General features: G+C 52.3%; 1 protein-coding gene across 4 annotated transcripts in view; it reads right to left on the bottom strand.

The window, feature by feature from the left end:
- cdh16 (cadherin 16, KSP-cadherin) overlaps window positions 1-23,347 on the bottom strand; it is a 151,534-nt gene that overhangs the window by 29,518 nt on the left and 98,669 nt on the right. For 3 of the 4 annotated variants that reach the window (XM_072517794.1, XM_072517795.1, XM_072517797.1), the window contains one exon: window positions 13,630-13,754. In XM_072517794.1, coding sequence (XP_072373895.1) covers window positions 13,630-13,754 — 125 coding nt within the window. Of the gene's footprint in view, window positions 1-3,109; window positions 3,545-13,629; window positions 13,755-23,347 lie in introns of those variants that run through there. The other variant, XM_072517796.1, reaches the window with a different exon arrangement.

The raw sequence follows: 23,347 nt of genomic DNA, 5'->3' as shown, positions 1-23,347 counted from the left end.
AACCGTCCTCGGGTTAGAACCACAAAGAACACCACAAAGGTTTCTCTGCTGTGTGGGGAACAACCCCAGCTTTGAAAGTCATTGGGCGCGATTCAATGGAAACATTTCAACGTCGGGTTTTGGACCCCACTGGCGGGGTGTTTCGCGACGGCCACGTGGTGCCAAAAGTGAGCCCCCAGAGATTTTCAACATTACCGGCTCCCTCGCCGTCTGATTCGCCAGACTCACGCCTCAGCTGCTCGCCGCTGACAAGGAGGAGCTGCTTCGAAACGCTCCCTCACCACTCACTCCCGGTCAACGCACAAGCATGGCAGCGTGCAGACCTGCTCCTCGTTTGGGGATGCCGACCTGGCCAGGCTTCTCGACGTTGTGGATGATGGACGGGGCACCCTGTTCCCCCGAGGGGGTCGGAGGACCAGCAGGGTCTGCGATACCGTCTGGGAGGCAGGGGCAGCGGCCATCAGTGTGGGCAGCGTGACCAGGAGGATCGCCATCCAATGTCGGAAAAAGACAAACGACCTCCACCGAGCTGCAAGGGTAAGTTACCACCCCTCTCCTGGCATCAGTTCTGCCTCCCACCCCTCAAATTCCCAAACCTTCCCCCCCACCCCCACAAATCATTGGCTGTCACTTCGCACCATCCCCGCATCTGATCTTCATGCTTGTTCCTCAGCGTGCCCTGGCACTCGCCAGCACAACCCCTTCATGTCCAGGTGCGGTGCCCACACATGCCACCTGCGATTGACCCTCCCTGACCCATCAAGCGTGTGGCTCGGGCAGCACGGTGACGCAGTGGTTAGCACTGCTGCCTCACGGCACCGAGGACCCGGATTCGATCCCGGCTCTGGGTCACTGTCCGTGTGGAGTTTGCACATTCTCCCCGTGTCTGCGTGGGTCTCACGGCACCGAGGACCCGGATTCGATCCCGGCTCTGGGTCACTGTCCGTGTGGAGTTTGCACATTCTCCCCGTGTCTGCGTGGGTCTCACCCCCACAACCCAAAGATGTGCAGGGTGGGTGGATTGGCCACGCTAAATTGCCCCTTAATTGGAAAAAACAATTGGATATTCTAAATTTAAAATTTTTAAAAAGCACGTGGCTCACAATGCCCTCTCTCTGTCTCCGCAGGAGAAGATAGCCCACAATAAATGGGAAAGGGCCAAGACAGGGGGGGGGGGGGAGGAATCCCAGAGATTTGAGTCCTCAGCCCTTATGAGGAATGGGCCCGGGAGTGGTGGGGTTGCCCGAGGGTACAGCAGTCCACCTCCACCCCTCACCCTCAGGGTCCCAGTGGTCAAATGTCTTAAGCCCCAATGCAGATGGGTTTGAGCGCTCTGTTTGCAGAAAGGAAGGAATCAGAGTTTTGCAGGAAACTGAAGAGCAACAGAGCTTTCCTCGCAGTGAGGAAACATCACTCTCCTGCCGAGTCCAGTGATCCGCTGACTGCGCCAACACAGGCCCATCACCCAGAGAGATGTTACACAGACCCTTGGAGGAGGAACGCAGTAGCCGGGGAGGGGGAGGTATGATGGGGGCGGGGGGGATGACGGGGGATTGGGGGAGGGAGGGAAATGGGGGTGGGGGTGGCAGAGGGGGAGATTGAGGGTGGGTGAGCTGATGGACTCAGCCTCATCCTACGAGAATCTGGAGACAATGAGGGTCTCCCTGGTCCTCCTCGCATGTGGGACCCTTGTGCCACCTGTCGTCCACCCTCCAGCCCCTCCTGGTCTGCCTCCTCCTCCTCAGTCGAGGCCACATGTCCCTCTTCCTCCTGCTCCCCCTTCCCCAGCCTGTTGCCCCACTGCTGTGCCAGATTCTGGAGGGCACAGCACACCACCACAAAGTGGGAGACCCTGTGGGGGCATACTGCAGGGCACCGTCAGAGTGGTCCAGATAGCGGAACCACATTTCCAGCAGTCCAGTGCACCGCTCAATGACAGCACGGGTGTCAGCGTGGGCCTCATGGTATTGGGTCTCTGCCTCGGTCTCAGGCCTCCGCACTGATGCCACCAGCCAGGCCCTCGGCAGGTATTCCTTGACCCCCCCACGAGCCAGCCCATCATCCTGGGATGGTCCTCGAAGATGCCAGGGTTAGAGTGTCCCAGGATAGAAGCGGCAGCAGGGCTCTGTCCTGGGTGTGATCGGTGGGACAGACAGGCTGCAACTGTGGTTGTCCCTGTTATAGGTCTCCACAATATTTAAAGGTGACATGAAGGACTCACAGATGCAACTCCACACAGACAGTGACGCAGTGGGGAATCGAACCTGGGACCCTGGTGCTGTCATGTGTTTATCCAGCTTCCCCACAAATGTCTCTACTTCCTACGGAAGATAAATAAATTTGGCATGTCTGCATCGACTCTCACAAACTTCCACAGATGTGCCATAGAGAGTATCCTATCCAGCTGCATCACAGCCTGGTATGGCAACTGCTCGGCCCAAGATCGCAAGAAACTTCAGAGTGTGGTGAACTCAGCCCAACGCATCACACAAGCTTGCCACCCCCACATTGATTCTGTCTACACCTCCCGCTGCCTCAGGAAGGCAGACAGCATTGTCCGAGACCCCTCCCACCCAGGCTTTGCCTTCTTCCATCAGGCAGACCCTTCCAGACCCTTCCATCAGGCAGAAGGTACAGAAGTCTGAAGACCCGCACATCCAGACATAGGAACAGCTTCTTCCCCACAGCTACTGGACTCCTCAACGACTCCCCCTCGGACTGATCTGTTCCCTGTAAGAACACTATTCACGACGCCCTATGGTGCTCTTGCTCATGTATTAGCTTTGTTTGGCCCCTTGTTCCGCACTGTAACCAATCACTATTTGTCGATGTACCATTTGTCAATGTTCTCTGTTGATTATTCTTTTGTCTACTGTGTACGTACTGTGTACATTCCCTCGGCCGCAGAAAAATACTTTTCACTGTACCTCGGTACATGTGACAATAAATCAAATCAAATCACAAATGTATCAACACTGTTCACCTCAGCCACTCCCCGTGCTATCGAGTTCCACATTCTCACCATTCTCTGGTTAAAGAAACTTCGCCTGAACCTTTTGTTGGATTTGTTGTCTAGTTGATGTGACATTTATTTTTACATTAGGTCACCACTTGGCTTTCTTTCGAGAAAAGAGCTCAGCCTTCCCTGACAGATATCTATACCTGCTCAGTTCTGGAACCATCCTTATCAATCTGCCCTCTTGCAGGTTCTCCAGTGCACCTACATCCTTGTTGGTAACACGTAGACCAGAACTGAGCACAGTGCTTCAGGTGAGGAGAATAAAGTCCACATCTGACAGGGCTTGCGTTGGCAACTTTGATTGGGTCTATTTGTCAAGGTTTCTCTAATCCATCCTGACCCCGCACCCCTGCCATTGGTCAATCAGCATGCCAGTCGTCATGGTACCCGTCCTCCCATGACCAACTGGAATGCGAATAGACACTTCATCATCCAAGTGACAGCCAAGGATCAGCGAATCAAACGGCCCCTTTTTCTCCATATCTGCCACTTTTATAACTAATAAGCAAAAAGTGTTCAAAGACTCTGAAAACAAATACAGAATATTTTAATTAATACACTCCCTTGTTTACTCCTTTTGTTTTGCTCCCGGCACTTTGTCCTGGAGATTAATCTTCAATTGCTGGAGGCTCCAGGGCCACCTTGCAGGGCCGACCATTTAATCAGAGTCAGCAAATACCAGGAGGCCGGAGGAGGAACCGTTCCCTCAGCAGGGGTAATGTGAGAACGAATCAATGTGCCATGAAGCACCAGCCCACAGGCATTCCCTCTCTCACTCTCCCTCACTTTCTCTGCAGGCAATAGCTTGTGAACGACCAGAGCTGGCAAACTCCCATCCTCGGAGGCAAACTATTCTCTCGAAGAATGAGCGGCTTCCTGGACTTGGACATCAGCAGGAATGTAAACAATCAGCTGCCTGGACTGTCACTGTTTCGGGGAATGCTGCACAGCGATGAGACAAACATCACCACATAAACGGAGAGAGGGAAGAGTTCCTGCCCACTGTTTCTGCAAAATGGTGCTAGATCACAGCAAAACATTCCACTTCACAACGGTTTCAGCGTTACTCCCCAAGACTGGGCTGAATTTAATGCAATACCTGGAGGAGAATTTGGTATTTCATTGGGTGCAGGAGTGTCAGTGCTTGAATGAGGGACCCAGCATCAGGGAGGAGGGGCTCTGCTGAGCGCTACCTCCTCTCGACTGCAGTAAGACATTCTTACAAATCCTCTTGCAATGAAGGCTAACATACCATCTGCTTTCCTAACCGCTTGCTGTATCTGCATGCTTTCTTTCAGTGACTGCTGTACAAGGACACACAGGTTCCTTTGTACATCAACATTTCCCAATCTATAACCATTTAAATAACACTCTGCTATTCTGTTTCTCGTTCCCAAGTGGATAACTTCACATTTATTCACGTTATACTGCATCTGCCACGTAATTGCTCACTCACTCAACTTGTCTAAATCACCTTGAAGCCTTTTAACATCCTCCTCGGCACTCACATTCCCACCAAGTTTTGTGTCACCATCAAACTTGGAAATATTACTTTTGGTTCCATCATCCAAATCATTGATATACATTGTGAATAGCTGGGGCCCAAGCACTGATCACTGCAGGACGCCACTAGTCACCGCCTGCCACTTCAAAAAAGACCCATTTATTCCTACTCTCGGTTTCCTGTCTGCGAACCAATTCTCAATCCATGTCAACATATGACCCCCAATCCCATGGACTTGTATTTTGCACATTGACCTCTTATGTGGGACTTTATCAAAAGGTTTTTGAAAATCCAAATACACCACATCCACTGGTTCACCCTTATCTATTCTACTAGTTACATCCTCAGAAACCTCCAGTCGATTTGTCAAACATTATTTCCCTTTCGTAAATCCATGTTGACTTTGCCTAATTGTTGATATTTTCTCAGTGTCCCGTTATCTCACCCTTTATAACAGATCGAGCATTTCCCTTCTGCTGATGTTAGTGTAATGGGTCTATAATTCCCTGTTTACTCCCTCCTTTTTAAAATAGTGCGGTTCCATTTGCCTCCCTCCAATCTGCTGGAGATGTTCCAGGATATTCAGAGTTTTGGAAGATTCCAACCAACATATCCCCTATTTCCACGGGCGCCTCCTTTGGTACCCTGGGGTGGAGATTATCAGGCCCTGAGAATTTATCGACTGAAAGTCCCATTAATTTCTCCAGCATTATTTTTTAACAATACTAATTTCCTTCAATTCCTCCTTGATCCTTGCTTCCTTACATTTCTGGGAAGTTATTTCCGTGAAAACAGAATTAAAGTAGTTGTTTAATTTCTCTGCCATTTCCTTGTTCTTTCTTATGAATTCTCCTGTTTCGGACTGTAAGGGACCTACATTTATCTTCATTAATCTTTGTATTTTCACTTATAGAAGCTTTTAGGGGCTGGTTTAGCACAGAGCTAAATCGCTGGCTTTGAAAGCAGACCAAGGCAGGCCAGCAGCACGGTTCAATTCCTGTACCAGCCTCCCCAAACAGGCGCCGGAATGTGGCGACTAGGGGCTTTTCACAGAAACTTCATTTGAAGCCTACTTGTGACAATAAGCGATTTTCATTTCATTTCATAGTCTGCTTTTATGTTACTTGCAAATTTACTTTAATACCTATTTTTCCCCTCTTAATTAATCTCTTAGTGCTCCTTTGCTGAATTCTAAACTGTTCCCAGTCCTCTGGCTTGCTACTTTTTCTCACAACTCTTTTGATCAAATACTATCCTTAGGGCGCCACGGTAGCACAGTGGTCAGCACTGTTGCTTCACAGCTCCAGGGTCGCAGGTTTGATTCCCAACTTGGGCCACTGTTGGTGCGGAGTTTGCACATTCTTCCCGTGTCTGCATGTGGATTTCCTCCCACAAGTCCCTAAATATGTGCTGTTAGGTCATTTGGTCATTCTGAATTCTTCCCAGGGGCCACTTTAGGAGAGACTGACCTTGTTATTGTGTTTTAACTGAATTCATAGAAGGTGGAGCTAGGAAGCTAGAAAGAGCAAACAGCTCTCAGTCCTGGCATCAGTAGAAGCAGGGCAAGGAAGTTGCATAAAAACAGACTTCTCAAAAAAATCCCACCATAAATCTAAAGAAATGCTGGTTAAGGAAATTAGAGGATGAAAAGAAGTTTCCAGGAAGTCTGAAGTTATAGGAACAGAGGAAGCTGGAACAGAGTACTGTTCATTAAAGCCACAGACAGAGTTGAGAAGGAGTTGGCTAGTGAGAAGCTAGAAAGATATCTGACATGGTTTTAAGGTTTGTGACAAAGAACAAAGAACAAAGAAATGTACAGCACAGGAACAGGCCCGTCGGCCCTCCAAGCCCGTGCCGACCATGCTGCCCGTCTAAACTAAAATCTTCTACACTTCCGGGATCCGTATCTCTCTATTCCCATCCTATTCATGTATTTGTCAAGGTGCCGCCCCTTAAACATCACCATCGTCCCTGCTTCCACCACCTCCTCCGGCAGCGAGTTCCAGGCACCCACTACCCATATTACTACAGCTTGTGAATCAATGGTTGAAGGAATTGTGAAGCAATTGGTGGCTGAATCCCAGCGATTGTGTAAAACCTTGAAAGCATTTGAGACAAAGGATTATTGAAAGTACAGTTGTAAAACCTGGAATTGGATCCTTGTTGGGAACAGTTGAGAGAAAGCATTATTTGGAAGTAGATTCTGAAGCGTGTCTTTTTGCAAGTGGAGCTTGGAATCGCTGGTGTGGAAGCCAGAGTGCAGAGAGATAGGTTGTGTCATGCTGTAAGGATCATCTGGTGGAATTTGAGGAGAATTCCACAGAGGTTCACTTGAGTGGCATCTGCCACTTGGTTTCAGACTGTAGTGCATCTGACCAGTCAGCCTGTGGATTTAAAGGGACTGTGTGTTTACCGAGAGCATTTTAAGCACAAGATAGATTTTGCAACCTGTGTTATCCTTAAAATCTGTGTTCATTTGTGAAGAGAAGTGGGAGTGAAGGAGTATTTTATTATAGTAAAACCTCTCAAAGGGGATTCTCCGCCCGATCACCGATGTCAGGGAACGAAGGATCTTGCCCTATTGTCTCCTGCTGGAGCTGAATTGCAACCAGTTTACAATCCCCCGAGAACGCAAACCACCAAACCATTCAGTGTTCCATGTCATGCAAATTTATGCATGGCGTGGAATACGAGGGGTTCCTGGAGGTTCCTGCTATCGGGCCACCATCTTGAGCGGAACCCCAACAGCAAGGTCCTGTGGCCGCAGGGGGGGGGGGGGGTCTCCTCTATTACAGGGATCCCTGGAGGGGGTCCCCTTATTACAAAGGTTCCTGGGGGGGGGGGTTCCCCTATAACAGGGGACCCTGAGAGAGGGGTCCCCTCTTTACAGAGGCCCCTGGGAGGGGGGTCTCCCTATTATAGCAGTCCCTTGAGGGGACCCCCTATTACAGGGGTTGCTGAGACGGGTTTCCCTATTACAGCGGTCCCTGGGGGAGGGGTTCCCTAATTACAGGGTTCCTCGCGGGGGTCCCCTATTCCAGGATTTCTGGGGGGGGGTACATGGGCGGAGCTCTGGTGGAGGAGGCGTAGACAGGCAGTGCATTGTTGGGGGGTGGCCCTCGGAAGAGCTTGGATGGTCTCTACCAGTGTGGTCCTGGCGTGATGGACCTCGCGGTGGGCCAAGGTTGAGCTACTGTGTGGTCCATAACGCTCAGGTCACACTGACAGACGCCACAGGTGATCCTCGCCAACATGATTCTCAGCTGCGGGGACCTGAGAATCATTGGAGGCTGACAGATAGTGAGCCGGGCCTGCTAAATAGATGTAAATGGGTCATTAAGACCCAGTTGCATTTATTTACATTCCCCTGGGCTGGCATGCAGTGTGGACCTCATTCCCGCTGCCATCAGTGGGTCGGAGCACCGTGTTCGGAGCGCCGCCGGGTGGGGGAGGGGAGGTGCTGAGGGGACTGTTGGGGGGTGGCCAGCGGGTGGCTGGGGGCGGGGGCACTATCTGGCAGGTTGGGTCCGTACACGGCCGTCGCCATATTTTACGGCGTGACCGCTGCATCTCGTCACCGTGCGCCTGCACGGCCACAGACCCAGCCATTCTCCAGCCATATATATCGTGGAAGCCGGGCAGCTAGCCCCTCGCCGGTCGCAGGATGGTGAGGGGGCGCCACCGATTATTTTGACCTAAAACGCCACAGATCCTCCACACTCTCAGAAACGGAGAATCCAGTCCTGTGTCTTTAGACTTGTCTCGTTAACATTTTTACACAATATTGGGCCCAGTTTACTGCCAAGACATTGTTTCCTCTTCCACTTTGCTTTGCACTTTTCTGTCTTTCATTTCTATATTTGTTCCCTCCTCTTGTGTCTCCCCACTCACATTCCCATCCCCTTGCCAGTCTAGTTTAACCCAAGATCGCTAAGAGAGACTAAACGGACAAAGTAAGACGTAGAGAGGCAGAGACAAAAAAGGGGCAAAGTGAGAGAAATGGAGAAAAAGTCAGAAAGACGATGAGGAAAAAAGGGAGCAGGACAGAAGGTAGAACTTCTGCAAATCTTAACAAGTAAAAAATATGTTTCATCATTTTATGTTCATCTGTTTCCTTGTTAGAATTCACAGGGAAGAATTTCAATGGAGTATTTCTGAAAAAAAGACGTGTTGCCAAAACTTTTTGTCTTGCACTAATCAGGACAATTCGCAAGAATACAAAGTGTCAGGGAACAACAATTTATCTGGAGGAGAAGAGAGTGCTGATTGGATGGCAAGTGGACTCTGATTGGTAGAGACTTTGCCACAGAGAATGCACCAGTTAAAGTGATTGACAGTTAACTGCCAAGCTTTGTTTAAATTCAAACCAGGTAGATTGACTCTGATTGGTCAAGGCTTTGACCTGGTGAATGACTATTGGCTCTTTTGTTTAAGGCACAATAGGCGAGATTTTCCACTCCCGCGCCAGTTGGGAGAATCGCCTGGGCTGCCAAAATTTCCCTGGACACCGGTCCAATGCCCTCCCGTGTCTTTCCCAAGCGGCGGGAACGGCCCCGTCATGTTCCGCGGGCCGCAGGCCGGAGAATCGCCGGAGACACACAAAATGGCGATTCTCCGGCACCCCCGCTATTCTCAGGCCCGGATGGGCCGAGCGGCCAGCCCAAAATGGCGCGTTCCCCCCAGCGTCGTCCACACCTGATCGCTGCCGCCGGGAACAGCGCAGGAACGCTGGGGGGGGGGGGGGGGCGGCCTGCGGGGGTGCGGGGGGGGGGGGATCCTGCACCGGGGGGTACTTCAAATGTGGCATGGCCCGACGAGGACCTCCTTCCTTCCGCGGCCCCGCAAGATCCGTCCGCCATCTTCTTGCGGGGCGGACTCAGAAAGGACGGCAAACACGCATGCGCGGGTGACGCCAGTTATGCGGTGCCGGCCGCGTCATGTATGCGGCGCCGCGTTTACGCGGGCGACAAGGCCTGGCGTGTGTAGATGACGCGGCCCCGCTCCTAGCCCATTGTCGGGGCCTGAATCGGTCGGGATAGGGGCTGTTTCACGCCGTCGTGAACTTCGACGGCGTTCAGGACGGCGTGGGCACTTCGGCGCGGGAGAATCCCGCTCAATGTGTGTACATATTCTTCCTGTCTGCAGGGCCCTATATAAATGTATATGTAGCTTCTAGCAAGTTTCCGTGAACTACACAGCGAGCCTGAGTGAATTGGTTGTCAGCGTAAATCTGAGCACAATCGGGATTGTTTAGCAAATTCACCTGGAGAGAAATAGGAAATGGTCACAGAGAGTGAGAAACAGAAACAAGATAAAGAGAGAAATAAACAAGACTGAATAAATTGCAGAACAGGTTCAAGGCGCTGACAGCTATCAGAGAGCCAAGAATCAGGGACAAAAAGTAAGACAGAAAGTGAGAGAGATAGAAAGTGAGAGAGACAGAGAGAGCTACAGTGAGGGAAAGAAACAGTGAGAGAGAGATAGCCAGGCAGAGATGGAGAGATACACTGAGGGAGAGAGAGAGAGAGAGAGAGACACATGAGTGAGAGAGAGACACGAAGAGAAAGAGAGAAACACAGAGAGACAAACAGTGTGATAGGCTGTCAGGGAAGGACACAAGTGAAATGTGGAACTTGTTCAAGGAACAGGTACTACGTGTCCTTGACATGTATGTCCCTGTCAGGCAGGGAAGAGATGGTCGAGTGAGGGAACCATGGTTGACAAGAGAGGTTGAATGTCTTGTTAAGAGGAAAAAGGAGACTTATGTAAGGCTGAGGAAACAAGATTCAGCCAAGGCGTTGGAGGGATACAAGATAGCCAGGAGGGAACTGAAGAAAGGGATTAGGAGAGCTAAGAGAGGGCATGAACAATCTTTGGCGGGTAGGATCAAGGAAAACCCCAAGGCCTTTTACACGTGAGAAATATGAGAATGACTAGAGCGAGGGTAGGTCCGATCAAGGACAGTAGCGGGAGATTGTGTATTGAGTCTGAAGAGATAGGAGAGGTCTTGAACGAGTACTTTTCTTCTGTATTTACAAATGAGAGGGGCCATATTGTTGGAGAGGACAGTGTGAAACAGACTGGTAAGCTCGAGGAAATACTTGTTCGGAAGGAAGATGTGTTGGGCATTTTGAAAAACTTGAGGATAGACAAGTCCCCCGGGCCTGACGGGATATATCCAAGGATTCTATGGGAAGCAAGAGATGAAGTTGCAGAGCCGTTGACAATGATCTTTTCGTCCTCACTGTTAGCAGGGGTGGTACCAGGGGATTGGAGAGTGGCGAATGTCGTGCCCCTGGTCAAAAAAGGGACTAGGGATAACCCTGGGAATTACAGGCCAGTTAGTCTGACTTCGGTGGTAGGCAAAGTCATGGAAAGGGTACTGAAGGATAGGATTTCTGAGCATCTGGAAAGACACTGCTTGATTAGGGGTAGTCAGCACGGATTTGTGAGGGGTAGGTCTTGCCTTACAAATCTTATTGAATTCTTTGAGGAGGTGACCAAGCATGTGGATGGAGGTAAAGCAGTGGATGTAATGTACATGGATTTTAGTAAGGCATTTGATAAGGTTCCCCATGGTAGGCTTCTGCAGAAAGTAAGGAGGCATGGGATAGTGGGAAATTTGGCCAGTTGGATAACTAACTGGCTAACCGATAGAAGTCAGAGAGTGGTGGTGGATGGCAAATATTCAGCCTGGATCCCAGTTACCAGTGGTGTATCGCAGGGATCAGTTCTGGGTCCTCTGCTGTTTGTGATTTTCATTAATGACTTGGATGAGGGAGTTGAAGGGTGGGTCAGTAAATTTGCAGACGATACGAAGATTGGTGGAGTTGTGGATAGTGAGGAAGGCTGTTTTCGGCTGCAAAGAGACATAGATAGGATGCAGAGCTGGGCTGAGAAGTGGCAGATGGAGTTTAACCCTGAAAAGTGTGCGGTTGTCCATTTTGGAAGGACAAATATGAATGCGGAATACAGGGTTAACGGTAGAGTTCTTGGCAATGTGGAGGAGCAGAGAGATCTTGGGGTCTATGTTCATACATCTTTGAAAGTTGCCACTCAAGTGGATAGAGCTGTGAAGAAGGCCTATGGTGTGCTCGCGTTCATTAACAGAGGGATTGAATTTAAGAGCCGTGAGGTGATGATGCAGCTGTACAAAACTTTGGTAAGGCCACATTTGGAGTACTGTGTACAGTTCTGGTCGCCTCATTTTAGGAAGGATGTGGAAGCTTTTGAAAACGTGCAAAGGAGATTTACCAGGATGTTGCCTGGAATGGAGAGTAGGTCTTACGAGGAAAGGTTGAGGGTGCTAGGCCTTTTCTCATTAGAACGGAGAAGGATGAGGGGCGACTTGATAGAGGTTTATAAGATGATCAGGGGAATAGATAGAGTAGACAGTCAGAGACTTTTCCCCCGGGTGGAACAAACCATTCCAAGGGGACATAAATTTAAGGTGAATGGTGGGAGATATAGGGGGGATGTCAGAGGTAGGTTCTTTACCCAGAGAGTAGTGGGGGCATGGAATGCACTGCCTGTGGAAGTAGTTGAGTCGGAAACATTAGGGACCTTCAAGCAGCTATTGGATAGGTACAGTAGATTACAGTACAATGATATAGTGTAGATTTATTTGTTCTTAAGGGCAGCACGGTAGCATTGTGGATAGCACAATTGCTTCACAGCTCCAGGGTCCCAGGTTCGATTCCGGCTTGGGTCACTGTCTGTGCGGAGTCTGCACGTTCTCCCCGTGACTGCGTGGGTTTCCTCCGGGTGCTCCGGTTTCCTCCCACAGTCCAAAGATGTGCAGGTTAGGTGGACTGGCCATGATAAATTGCCCTTAGTGTCCAAAATTGCCCTTGGTGTTGGGTGGAGGTGTTGATTTTGGGTAGGGTGCTCTTTCCAAGAGCCGGTGCAGACTCAATCTCGGACAAAGGTTCGGCACAACATCGTGGGCCGAAGGGCCTGTTCTGTGCTGTATTTTTCTATTTTCTATGTTCTATGAGACCAACATTGAGAGAAAGAAGCAAAGAAAAATTGAGAGAGAGAAACAAAAAGAGACAGAGGCCGACATTGAGGGAGAGAGAGAGTGAGAGAAGCAGAGATCCATTGAGAGAGAGAGAAACAGAGAGACAGACAGAAACCAACATTGAGAGAGAAGCAGTAAGAAAAAAACAGAGATATACAGAGAGAGAAGGAAATGAAATGAAAATTGCTTATTGTCACAATTAGGCTTCAAATGAAGTTACTGTGAAAAGCCCCTAGTCGCCACATTCCGGCGCCTGTTCGGGGAGGCTGGTACAGGAATTGAACCGTGCTGTTGGCCCGCCTTGGTCTGCTTTCAAAGCCAGCGATTTAGCCCTGAGCTAAAGAGAGAACCAGAGGAAGAGAGACATAGGCAGAATGAGAAAGGTCGGGAGAGAAATGAGAGACAGAGACAGAGATAGATAATGAGAGACAGAGAGAGATAACGAGAGACAGAGAGAGATAACGAGAGAGAGAGAGAGATAACGAGAGAGAGAGATAGATAACGAGAGACAGAGAGGAAAGAGACAGAGAGAGATAACGAGAGACAGAGAGAGATAACGAGAGACAGAGAGAGATAACGAGAGACAGAGAGAGATAACGAGAGAGATAGATAACGAGAGACAGAGAGGAAAGAGACAGAGAGAGATAACGAGAGACAGAGAGAGATAACGAGAGACAGAGAGGAAAGAGACAGAGAGATAACGAGAGACAGAGAGAGATAATGAGAGACAGAGAGAGATAACGAGAGACAGAGAGAGATAACAAGAGACAGAGAGAGATAACGAGAGACAGAGAGAGATAACGAGAGACAGAGAGAGATAACGAGAGACAGAGAGAGAGAATAAGAGGAAATGAGAGAGAAAGGAACAGAAACAAATAAAAAGCAAAGTGACGAAATCAGAGAAGTACCAAGAATATGGAGTTAGAAAAACCGGAAGAGCTGTTGAAGGAATGCTTGGGGTTGATGGAGAATATGGCAGCTGCTTAACCACATCAGAGTTCACAAGCTGAAGCTGCCCAATATCTTCAGCTCTGGACAACATCTCGGGAATTCTGTCAAAGCTCGTCTCTGTCTGTGGACCCCTACCTCCATCTTCAACCATCACCTCCACCACGTGGCTGCCTCCTGCTGGATCTCCGCCCACGAGAGTCACCTCCCCAGTCTCCGAATCAACCGAGAGCCATCGGATTGAATCATTTCCCAGGCGGAATCTGGCAGGCACAAAACGTCTGATTAGAGTGTGTGACGGGGTAGACGCTGAGAGCCTGTTTCTATTGGCTGGTGACCGGAGTACACTGGGCCACAGTCTCAGGGTAAGGGGTTGCTTGTTGCAGACTCAGGCGAGGGAAATGTCTTCACTCACAGGGTTGTGAATCTTTGTGGAATTCCCAGACAGCCGTGGATGTTCCATTATTGGCTCAGTGGGAATGTCGAGCTGAGGTAGAAGACAGGGCCAGCTGGAGGGGCGGTGTGGTCTATCCCTGCTTCTATTTCTAATGTCAAGCTGATATAAATCAAATCGACATTCTCCGATGGATTTGATCCGAGGAGAAATATCTGGCAGACGAGAGTGTGTTCTGAGGGAGAGCTGTACTGTGCTGAGGGAGTGCTGTACTGTACTGAGGGAGCTGTACTGTACTGAGGGAGTGGTGTGCTGTGCTGAGGGAGAGCTGTACTGTACTGAGGGAGTGGTGTGCTGTACTGAGGGAGTGCTGCTCTGTACTGAGGGAGTGCTGCTCTGTACTGAGGGAGCTGTACTGTACTGAGGGAGTGGTGTGCTGTGCTGAGGGAGAGCTGTACTGTACTGAGGGAGTGGTGTGCTGTACTGAGGGAGTGCTGCTCTGTACTGAGGGAGTGCTGCTCTGTACTGAGGGAGTGCTGCGCTGTACTGAGGGAGTGCTGCGCTGTACTGAGGGAGTGCTGTACTGTACTGAGGGAGCTGTACTGTACTGAGGGAGTGGTGTGCTGTGCTGAGGGAGTGCTGTACTGTACTGAGGGAGCTGTACTATACTGAGGGAGCTGTACTGTACTGAGGGAGCTGTACTGTACTGAGGGAGTGGTGTGCTGTACTGAGGGAGTGCAGCTCTGTACTGAGGGAGCTGTACTGTACTGAGGGAGTGGTGTGCTGTGCTGACGGAGTGCTGTGCTGTACTGAGGGAGTGGTGTACTGTACTGAGGGAGTGCAGCTCTGTACTGAGGGAGTGGTGTACTGTACTGAGGGAGTGCTGTACTGTACTGAGGGAGTGCTGTACTGTACTGAGGGAGTGCTGGACTGTACTGAGGGAGTGCTGTACTGTACTGAGGGAGTGCTGCGCTGTACTGAGGGAGCTGTACTGTACTGAGGGAGTGCTGCTCTGTACTGAGGGAGCTGTACTGTACTGAGGGAGTACTGTACTGAGGGAGTGCTGCGCTGTACTGAGGGAGCTGTACTGTACTGAGGGAGTGCTGTACTGTACTGAGGGAGTACTGTACTGAGGGAGTGCAGCTCTGTACTGAGGGAGTGGTGTACTGTACTGAGGGAGTGCTGTACTGTACTGAGGGAGTGCTGTACTGTACTGAGGGAGTGCTGCTCTGTACTGAGGGAGTGCTGTACTGTGCTGACGGAGTGCTGTGCGGTACTGAGGGAGTGCTGTGCTGTACTGAGGGAGTGCAGCGCTGTGCTGAGGGAGTGCTGTACTGTGCTGACGGAGTGCTCTACTGTACTGAGGGAGCTGTACTGTACTGAGGGAGTGCTGTACTGTACTGAGGGAGTGCTGCTCTGTACTGAGGGAGTGCTGTGCTGAGGGAGTGCTGTACTGTACTGAGGGAGTGCAGCTCTGTACTGAGGGAGTGCTGTACTGTACTGAGGGAGCTGTACTGTACTGAGGGAGTGCTGTGCTGTACTGAGGGAGCTGTACTGTACTGAGGGAGCTGTACTGTACTGAGGGAGTGCTGCTCTGTACTGAGGGAGTGCTGTACTGTGCTGAGGGAGTGCTGCTCTGTACTGAGGGAGTGCTGCTCTGTACTGAGGGAGTGCTGCTCTGTACTGAGGGAGTGCTGTGCTGTGCTGAGGGAGTGCTGTACTGTACTGAGGGAGTGCTGCTCTGTACTGAGGGAGTGCTGCTCTGTACTGAGGGAGTGCTGTGCAGAGGGAGTGCTGTACTGTACTGAGGGAGTGCTGTACTGTACTGAGGGAGTGCTGCTCTGTACTGAGGGAGTGCTGTGCTGAGGGAGTGCTGCTCTGTACTGAGGGAGTGCAGCTCTGTACTGAGGGAGTGCAGCTCTGTACTGAGGGAGTGCAGCTCTGTACTGAGGGAGTGCAGCTCTGTACTGAGGGAGTGCAGCTCTGTACTGAGGGAGTGCAGCTCTGTACTGAGGGAGTGCTGCTCTGTACTGAGGGAGTGCAGCTCTGTGCTGAGGGAGTGCAGCTCTGTGCTGAGGGAGTGCTGCTCTGTACTGAGGGAGTGCTGTACTGTACTGAGGGAGTGCTGCTCTGTACTGAGGGAGTGCTGCTCTGTACTGAGGGAGTGCTGTGCTGAGGGAGTGCTGTGCTGAGAGAGCTGTACTGTACTGAGGGAGTGCTGTACTGTGCTGAGGGAGTGCTGCTCTGTACTGAGGGAGTGCAGCTCTGTACTGAGGGAGTGCTGCTCTGTACTGAGGGAGTGCAGCTCTGTGCTGAGGGAGTGCTGCTCTGTACTGAGGGAGTGCTGTACTGTACTGAGGGAGTGCTGCTCTGTACTGAGGGAGTGCTGCTCTGTACTGAGGGAGTGCTGTGCTGAGGGAGTGCTGTGCTGAGGGAGCTGTACTGTACTGAGGGAGTGCTGTACTGTGCTGAGGGAGTGCTGTACTGTACTGAGGGAGTGCTGCGCTGTACTGAGGGAGCTGTACTGTATTGAGGGAGTGCTGTACTGTACTGAGGGAGTGCTGCTCTGTACTGAGGGAGTGCAGCTCTGTACTGAGGGAGTGCAGCTCTGTACTGAGGGAGCTGTACTGTACTGAGGGAGTGCTGTACTGTGCTGAGGGAGTGCAGCTCTGTACTGAGGGAGTGCAGCTCTGTACTGAGGGAGTGCTGCTCTGTACTGAGGGAGTGCAGCTCTGTGCTGAGGGAGTGCTGCTCTGTACTGAGGGAGTGCTGTACTGTACTGAGGGAGTGCTGCTCTGTACTGAGGGAGTGCTGCTCTGTACTGAGGGAGTGCTGTGCTGAGGGAGTGCTGTGCTGAGGGAGCTGTACTGTACTGAGGGAGTGCTGTACTGTGCTGAGGGAGTGCTGTACTGTACTGAGGGAGTGCTGCGCTGTACTGAGGGAGCTGTACTGTATTGAGGGAGTGCTGTACTGTACTGAGGGAGTGCTGCTCTGTACTGAGGGAGTGCAGCTCTGTACTGAGGGAGTGCAGCTCTGTACTGAGGGAGCTGTACTGTACTGAGGGAGTGCTGTACTGTACTGAGGGAGTGCTGCTCTGTACTGAGGGAGTGCTGCTCTGTACTGAGGGAGTGCTGCTCTGTACTGAGGGAGTGCTGCTCTGTACTGAGGGAGTGCTGTGCTGAGGGAGTGCTGTGCTGAGGGAGCTGTACTGTACTGAGGGAGTGCTGTACTGTGCTGAGGGAGTGCTGTACTGTACTGAGGGAGTGCAGCGCTGTGCTGAGGGAGTGCTGTACTGTGCTGACGGAGTGCTCTACTGTACTGAGGGAGCTGTACTGTACTGAGGGAGTGCTGTACTGTACTGAGGGAGTGCTGCTCTGTACTCAGGGAGTGCTGTGCTGAGGGAGTGCTGTACTGTACTGAGGGAGTGCAGCTCTGTACTGAGGGAGTGCTGTACTGTACTGAGGGAGCTGTACTGTACTGAGGGAGTGCTGTGCTGTACTGAGGGAGCTGTACTGTACTGAGGGAGCTGTACTGTACTGAGGGAGCTGTACTGTACTGAGGGAGTGCTGCTCTGTACTGAGGGAGTGCTGTACTGTGCTGAGGGAGTGCTGCTCTGTACTGAGGGAGTGCTGCTCTGTACTGAGGGAGTGCTGCTCTGTACTGAGGGAGTGCTGTGCTGTGCTGAGGGAGTGCTGTACTGTACTGAGGGAGTGCTGCTCTGTACTGAGGGAGTGCTGCTCTGTACTGAGGGAGTGCTGTGCTGAGGGAGTGCTGTACTGTACTGAGGGAGTGCTGTACTGTACTGAGGGAGTGCTGCTCTGTACTGAGGGAGTGCTGTGCTGAGGGAGTGCTGCTCTGTACTGAGGGAGTGCAGCTCTGTACTGAGGGAGTGCAGCTCTGTACTGAGGGAGTGCTGCTCTGTACTGAGGGAGTGCAGCTCTGTGCTGAGGGAGTGCTGCTCTGTACTGAGGGAGTGCTGTACTGTACTGAGGGAGTGCTGCTCTGTACTGAGGGAGTGCTGCTCTGTACTGAGGGAGTGCTGTGCTGAGGGAGTGCTGTGCTGAGGGAGCTGTACTGTACTGAGGGAGTGCTGTACTGTGCTGAGGGAGTGCTGTACTGTACTGAGGGAGTGCTGCGCTGTACTGAGGGAGCTGTACTGTATTGAGGGAGTGCTGTACTGTACTGAGGGAGTGCTGCTCTGTACTGAGGGAGTGCAGCTCTGTACTGAGGGAGTGCAGCTCTGTACTGAGGGAGCTGTACTGTACTGAGGGAGTGCTGTACTGTACTGAGGGAGTGCTGCTCTGTACTGAGGGAGTGCTGCTCTGTACTGAGGGAGTGCTGCTCTGTACTGAGGGAGTGCTGCTCTGTACTGAGGGAGTGCTGTGCTGAGGGAGTGCTGTGCTGAGGGAGCTGTACTGTACTGAGGGAGTGCTGTACTGTGCTGAGGGAGTGCTGTACTGTACTGAGGGAGTGCTGCGCTGTACTGAGGGAGCTGTACTGTATTGAGGGAGTGCTGCTCTGTATGAGGGAGTGGTGTGCTGTGCTGAGGGAGTGCAGCTCTGTACTGAGGGAGTGCTGTACTGTACTGAGGGAGTGCTGCGCTGTGCTGAGGGAGTGCTGTACTGTGCTGACGGAGTGCTGCGCTGTGCTGAGGGAGTGCTGTACTGTGCTGACGGAGTGCTGTACTGTACTGAGGGAGCTGTACTGTACTGAGGGAATGCTGTGCGGTACTGAGGGAGTGGTGTACTGTACTGACGGAGTGCTACTCTGTACTGAGGGAGTGCTGTACTGTACTGAGGGAGTGCAGCTCTGTACTGAGGGAGTGCTGTACTGTACTGAGGGAGCTGTACTGTACTGAGGGAGCTGTACTGAGGGAGTGCTGTACTGTACAGAGGGAGTGCTGTACTGTACTGAGGGAGTGCTGCGCTGTGCTGAGGGAGTGCTGTACTGTGCTGACGGAGTGCTGTACTGTACTGAGGGAGCTGTACTGTACTGAGGGAATGCTGTGCGGTACTGAGGGAGTGGTGTACTGTACTGACGGAGTGCTGCTCTGTACTGAGGGAGTGCTGTACTGTACTGAGGGAGCTGTACTGTACTGAGGGAGCTGTACTGAGGGAGTGCTGTACTGTACAGAGGGAGTGCTGTACTGAGGGAGTGCTGCACTGTACTGAGGGAGCTGTACTGTACTGAGGGAGCTGTACTGTACTGAGGGAGTGCTGCTCTGTACTGAGGGAGTGCTGCGCTGTACTGAGGGAGTGCTGTACTGTACTGAGGGAGTGCTGTACTGTACTGAGGGAGTGCTGCTCTGTACTGAGGGAGTGCAGCTCTGTACTGATGGAGTGCTGTGCTGTGCTGAGGGAGTGCTGTACTGTGCTGAGGGAGTGCTGCTCTGTACTGAGGGAGTGCTGCTCTGTACTAAGGGAGTGCTGTGCTGTGCTGAGGGAGTGCTGCTCTGTACTGAGGGAGTGCTGTGCTGTGCTGAGGGAGTGCTGTGCTGTGCTGAGGGAGTGCTGCTCTGTACTGAGGGAGTGCTGCTCTGTACTGAGGGAGTGCTGCTCTGTACTGAGGGAGTGCTGCTCTGTACTGAGGGAGTGCAGCTCTGTACTGAGGGAGTGCTGTGCTGTGCTGAGGGAGTGCTGTACTGTGCTGAGGGAGTGCTGCTCTGTACTGAGGGAGTGCTGCTCTGTACTGAGGGAGTGCTGTGCTGAGGGAGTGCTGTACTGTACTGAGGGAGTGCTGTACTGTACTGAGGGAGTGCTGTACTGTACTGAGGGAGCGGTACTGTACTGAGGGAGTGCTGCTCTGTACTGAGGGAGTGCTGCGCTGTACTGAGGGAGTGCTGTACTGTACTGAGGGAGTGCTGTACTGTACTGAGGGAGTGCTGCTCTGTACTGAGGGAGTGCAGCTCTGTACTGAGGGAGTGCTGTGCTGTGCTGAGGGAGTGCTGTACTGTGCTGAGGGAGTGCTGCTCTGTACTGAGGGAGTGCTGCTCTGTACTGAGGGAGTGCTGTGCTGAGGGAGTGCTGTACTGTACTGAGGGAGCTGTACTGTACTGAGGGAGTGCTGTACTGTACTGAGGGAGCTGTACTGTACTGAGGGAGTGCTGTACTGTACTGAGGGAGCTGTACTGTACTGAGGGAGTGCTGTACTGTACTGAGGGAGCTGTACTGTACTGAGGGAGTGCTGTACTGTACTGAGGGAGTGCAGCTCTGTACTGAGGGAGTGCAGCTCTGTACTGAGGGAGTGCTGCTCTGTACTGAGTGAGTGCTGCTCTGTACTGAGGGAGTGCTGTGCTGAGGGAGTGCTGTGCTGAGGGAGTGCTGTACTGTACTGAGGGAGTGCAGCTCTGTACTGAGGGAGTGCTGCTCTGTACTGAGGGAGTGCTGCTCTGTACTGAGGGAGTGCTGCTCTGTACTGAGGGAGTGCTGCGCTGTACTGAGGGAGTGCTGTACTGTACTGAGGGAGCTGTACTGTACTGAGGGAGTGCTGTACTGTACTGAGGGAGTGCTGTACTGTACTGAGGGAGTGCTGTACTGTACTGAGGGAGTGCAGCTCTGTACTGAGGGAGTGCTGTACTGTGCTGAGGGAGTGCTGTACTGTGCTGAGGGAGTGCTGTACTGTACTGAGGGAGTGCTGTACTGTACTGAGGGAGTGCTGTACTGTACTGAGGGAGTGCTGCTCTGTACTGAGGGAGTGGTGTACTGTAATGAGGGAGTGCTGTACTGTACTGAGGGAGTGCTGTACTGTACTGAGGGAGCTGTACTGTACTGAGGGAGTGCTGCTCTGTACTGAGGGAGTGCTGTGCTGTGCTGAGGGAGTGCTGTACTGTACTGAGGAAGTGCTGTACTGTGCTGAGGGTGTGCTGTACTGAGGGAGTGCTGTACTGTGCTGGGGGAGTGCTGCTCTGTACTGAGGGAGTGATGCTCTGTACTGAAGGAGTGCTGTACTGTGCTGAGGGAGAGCTGTACTGTACTGAGGGAGTGCTGTGCAGTTCTGAGGGAGTGCAGTGCAGTTCTGAGGGAGTGCTGCACTGTACTGAGGGAGTGCTGTGCTGTTTGAGGGAGTGCTGTACTGTACTGAGGGAGTGCTGTGCAGTTCTGAGGGAGTGCTGCGCTGTACTGAGGGAGTGCTGCTCTGTACTGAGGGAGTGCTGTACTGTGCTGAGGGAGTGCTGTGCTGTACTGAGGGAGTGCTGTGCAGTTCTGAGGGAGTGCTGCGCTGTACTGAGGGAGTGCTGCTCTGTACTGAGGGAGTGCTGTGCAGTTCTGAGGGAGTGCTGCGCTGTACTGAGGGAGTGCTGCTCTGTACTGAGGGAGTGCTGCTCTGTACTGAGAGAGTGCTGCGCTGTACTGAGGGAGTGCTGCTCTGTACTGAGGGAGTGCTGTACTGTACTGAGGGAGTGCTGCGCTGTACTGAGGGAGTGCTGCTCTGTACTGAGGGAGTGCTGTGCTGTACTGAGGGAGTGCTGTGCTGTTTGAGGGAGTGCTGCTCTGTACTGAGGGAGTGCTGCTCTGTACTGAGGGAGTGCTGCTCTGTACTGAGGGAGTGCTGTGCTGTATTGAGGGAGTGCTGTGCTGTACTGAGGGAGTGCTGTGCTGTACTGAGGGAGTGCTGTGCTGTTTGAGGGAGTGCTGCGCTGTACTGAGGGAGTGCTGTGCTGTACTGAGGGAGTGCTGTGCTGTACTGAGGGAGTGCTGTGCTGTTTGAGGGAGTGCTGTACTGTACTGAGGGAGTGCTGCACTGTACTGAGGGAGTGCTGTGCTGTACTGAGGGAATGCTGTGCTGTTTGAGGGAGTGCTGTACTGTACTGAGGGAGTGCTGTACTGAGGGAGTGCAGCTCTGTACTGAGGGAGTGCTGCTCTGTACTGAGGGAGTGCTGCACTGTACTGAGGGAGTGCTGCTCTGTACTGAGGGAGTGCTGCGCTGTACTGAGGGAGTGCTGCACTGTACTGAGGGAGTGCTGTGCTGTACTGAGGGAGTGCTGTGCTGTTTGAGGGAGTGCTGCACTGTACTGAGGGAGTGCTGTGCTGTACTGAGGGAGTGCTGCACTGTACTGAGGGAGTGCTGCGCTGTACTGAGGGAGTGCTGTGCTGTACTGAGGGAGTGCTGTGCTGTTTGAGGGAGTGCTGCGCTGTACTGAGGGAGTGCTGTGCTGTATTGAGGGAGTGCTGTGCTGTATTGAGGGAGTGCTGTACTGTACTGAGGGAGTGTTGTGCTGTATTGAGGGAGTGCTGTACTGTACTGAGGGAGTGCTGTGCTGAGGGAGTGCTGCGCTGTATTGAGGGAGTGCTGTACTGTACTGAGGGAGTGCTGTGCTGTTTGAGGGAGTGCTGTACTGTACTGAGGGAGTGCTGTGCTGTACTGAGGGAGTGCTGTACTGTACTGAGGGAGTGCTGTGCTGTTTGAGCGAGTGCTGTACTGTACTGAGGGAGTACTGTACTGTACTGAGGGAGTGCTGTGCTGTTTGAGGGAGTGCTGTACTGTACTGAGGGAGTGCTGCGCTGTACTGATGGAGTGCTGCTCTGTATGAGGGAGTGGTGTACTGTACTGAGGGAGTGCTGTACTGTACTGAGGGAGTGCTGTACTGTACTGAGGGAGTGCAGCTCTGTACTGACTGAGTGCTGCGCTGTCTGAGGGAGTGCAGCTCTGTACTGAGGGAGTGCTGCTCTGTACTGAGGGAGTGCTGCTCTGTACTGAGGGAGTGCTGCTCTGTACTGAGGGAGTGCTGCTCTGTACTGAGGGAGTGCTGCGCTGTACTGAGGGAGTGCTGTGCTGTACTGAGGGAGTGCTGCTCTTTACTGAGGGAGTGCTGCTCTGTACTGAGGGAGTGCTGTGCTGTATTGAGGGAGTGCTGTACTGTACTGAGGGAGTGCTGCGCTGTACTGAGGGAGTGCTGCGCTGTACTGAGGGAGGGCTGTACTGTACTGAGGGAGTGGTGTGCTGTGCTGGGGAGTGCTGCTCTGTACTGAGGGAGTGCTGCTCTGTACTGAGGGAGTGCTTCTCTGTACTGAGGGAGTGCTGCGCTGTACTGAGGGAGTGCTGTACTGTACTGAGGGAGTGGTGTGCTGTGCTGGGGAGTGCTGCGCTGTACTGAGGGAGTGCTGCTCTGTACTGAGGGAGTGCTGCGCTGTACTGAGGGAGTGCTGTACTGTACTGAGGGAGTGCTGTACTGTACTGAGGGAGTGCTGCGCTGTACTGAGGGAGTGCTGCTCTGTACTGAGGGAGTGCTGCGCTGTGCTGAGGGAGTGCTGCGCTGTGCTGGGGAGTGCTGTGCGGTACTGAGGGAGTGCTGTGCTGTACTGAGGGAGTGCTGTACTGTACTGAGGGAGTGCTGTACTGTGCTGAGGGACTGCTGTGCTGTACTGAGGGAGTACAGTGCTGTCGAGGATGCCACATTCAGATCAAATATTAAATCAAGGCCCTTTCAGGAGGACAGGACAGATCCCATGACCCAGGAGTTCT

Source organism: Scyliorhinus torazame, chromosome 10, assembly GCF_047496885.1.
Source record: "Scyliorhinus torazame isolate Kashiwa2021f chromosome 10, sScyTor2.1, whole genome shotgun sequence".
Lineage (NCBI taxonomy): Eukaryota > Metazoa > Chordata > Chondrichthyes > Carcharhiniformes > Scyliorhinidae > Scyliorhinus > Scyliorhinus torazame.
The sequence above is the reverse complement of the archived record's forward strand: the minus strand, read 5'-3'. Positions and strand labels throughout refer to the sequence as shown.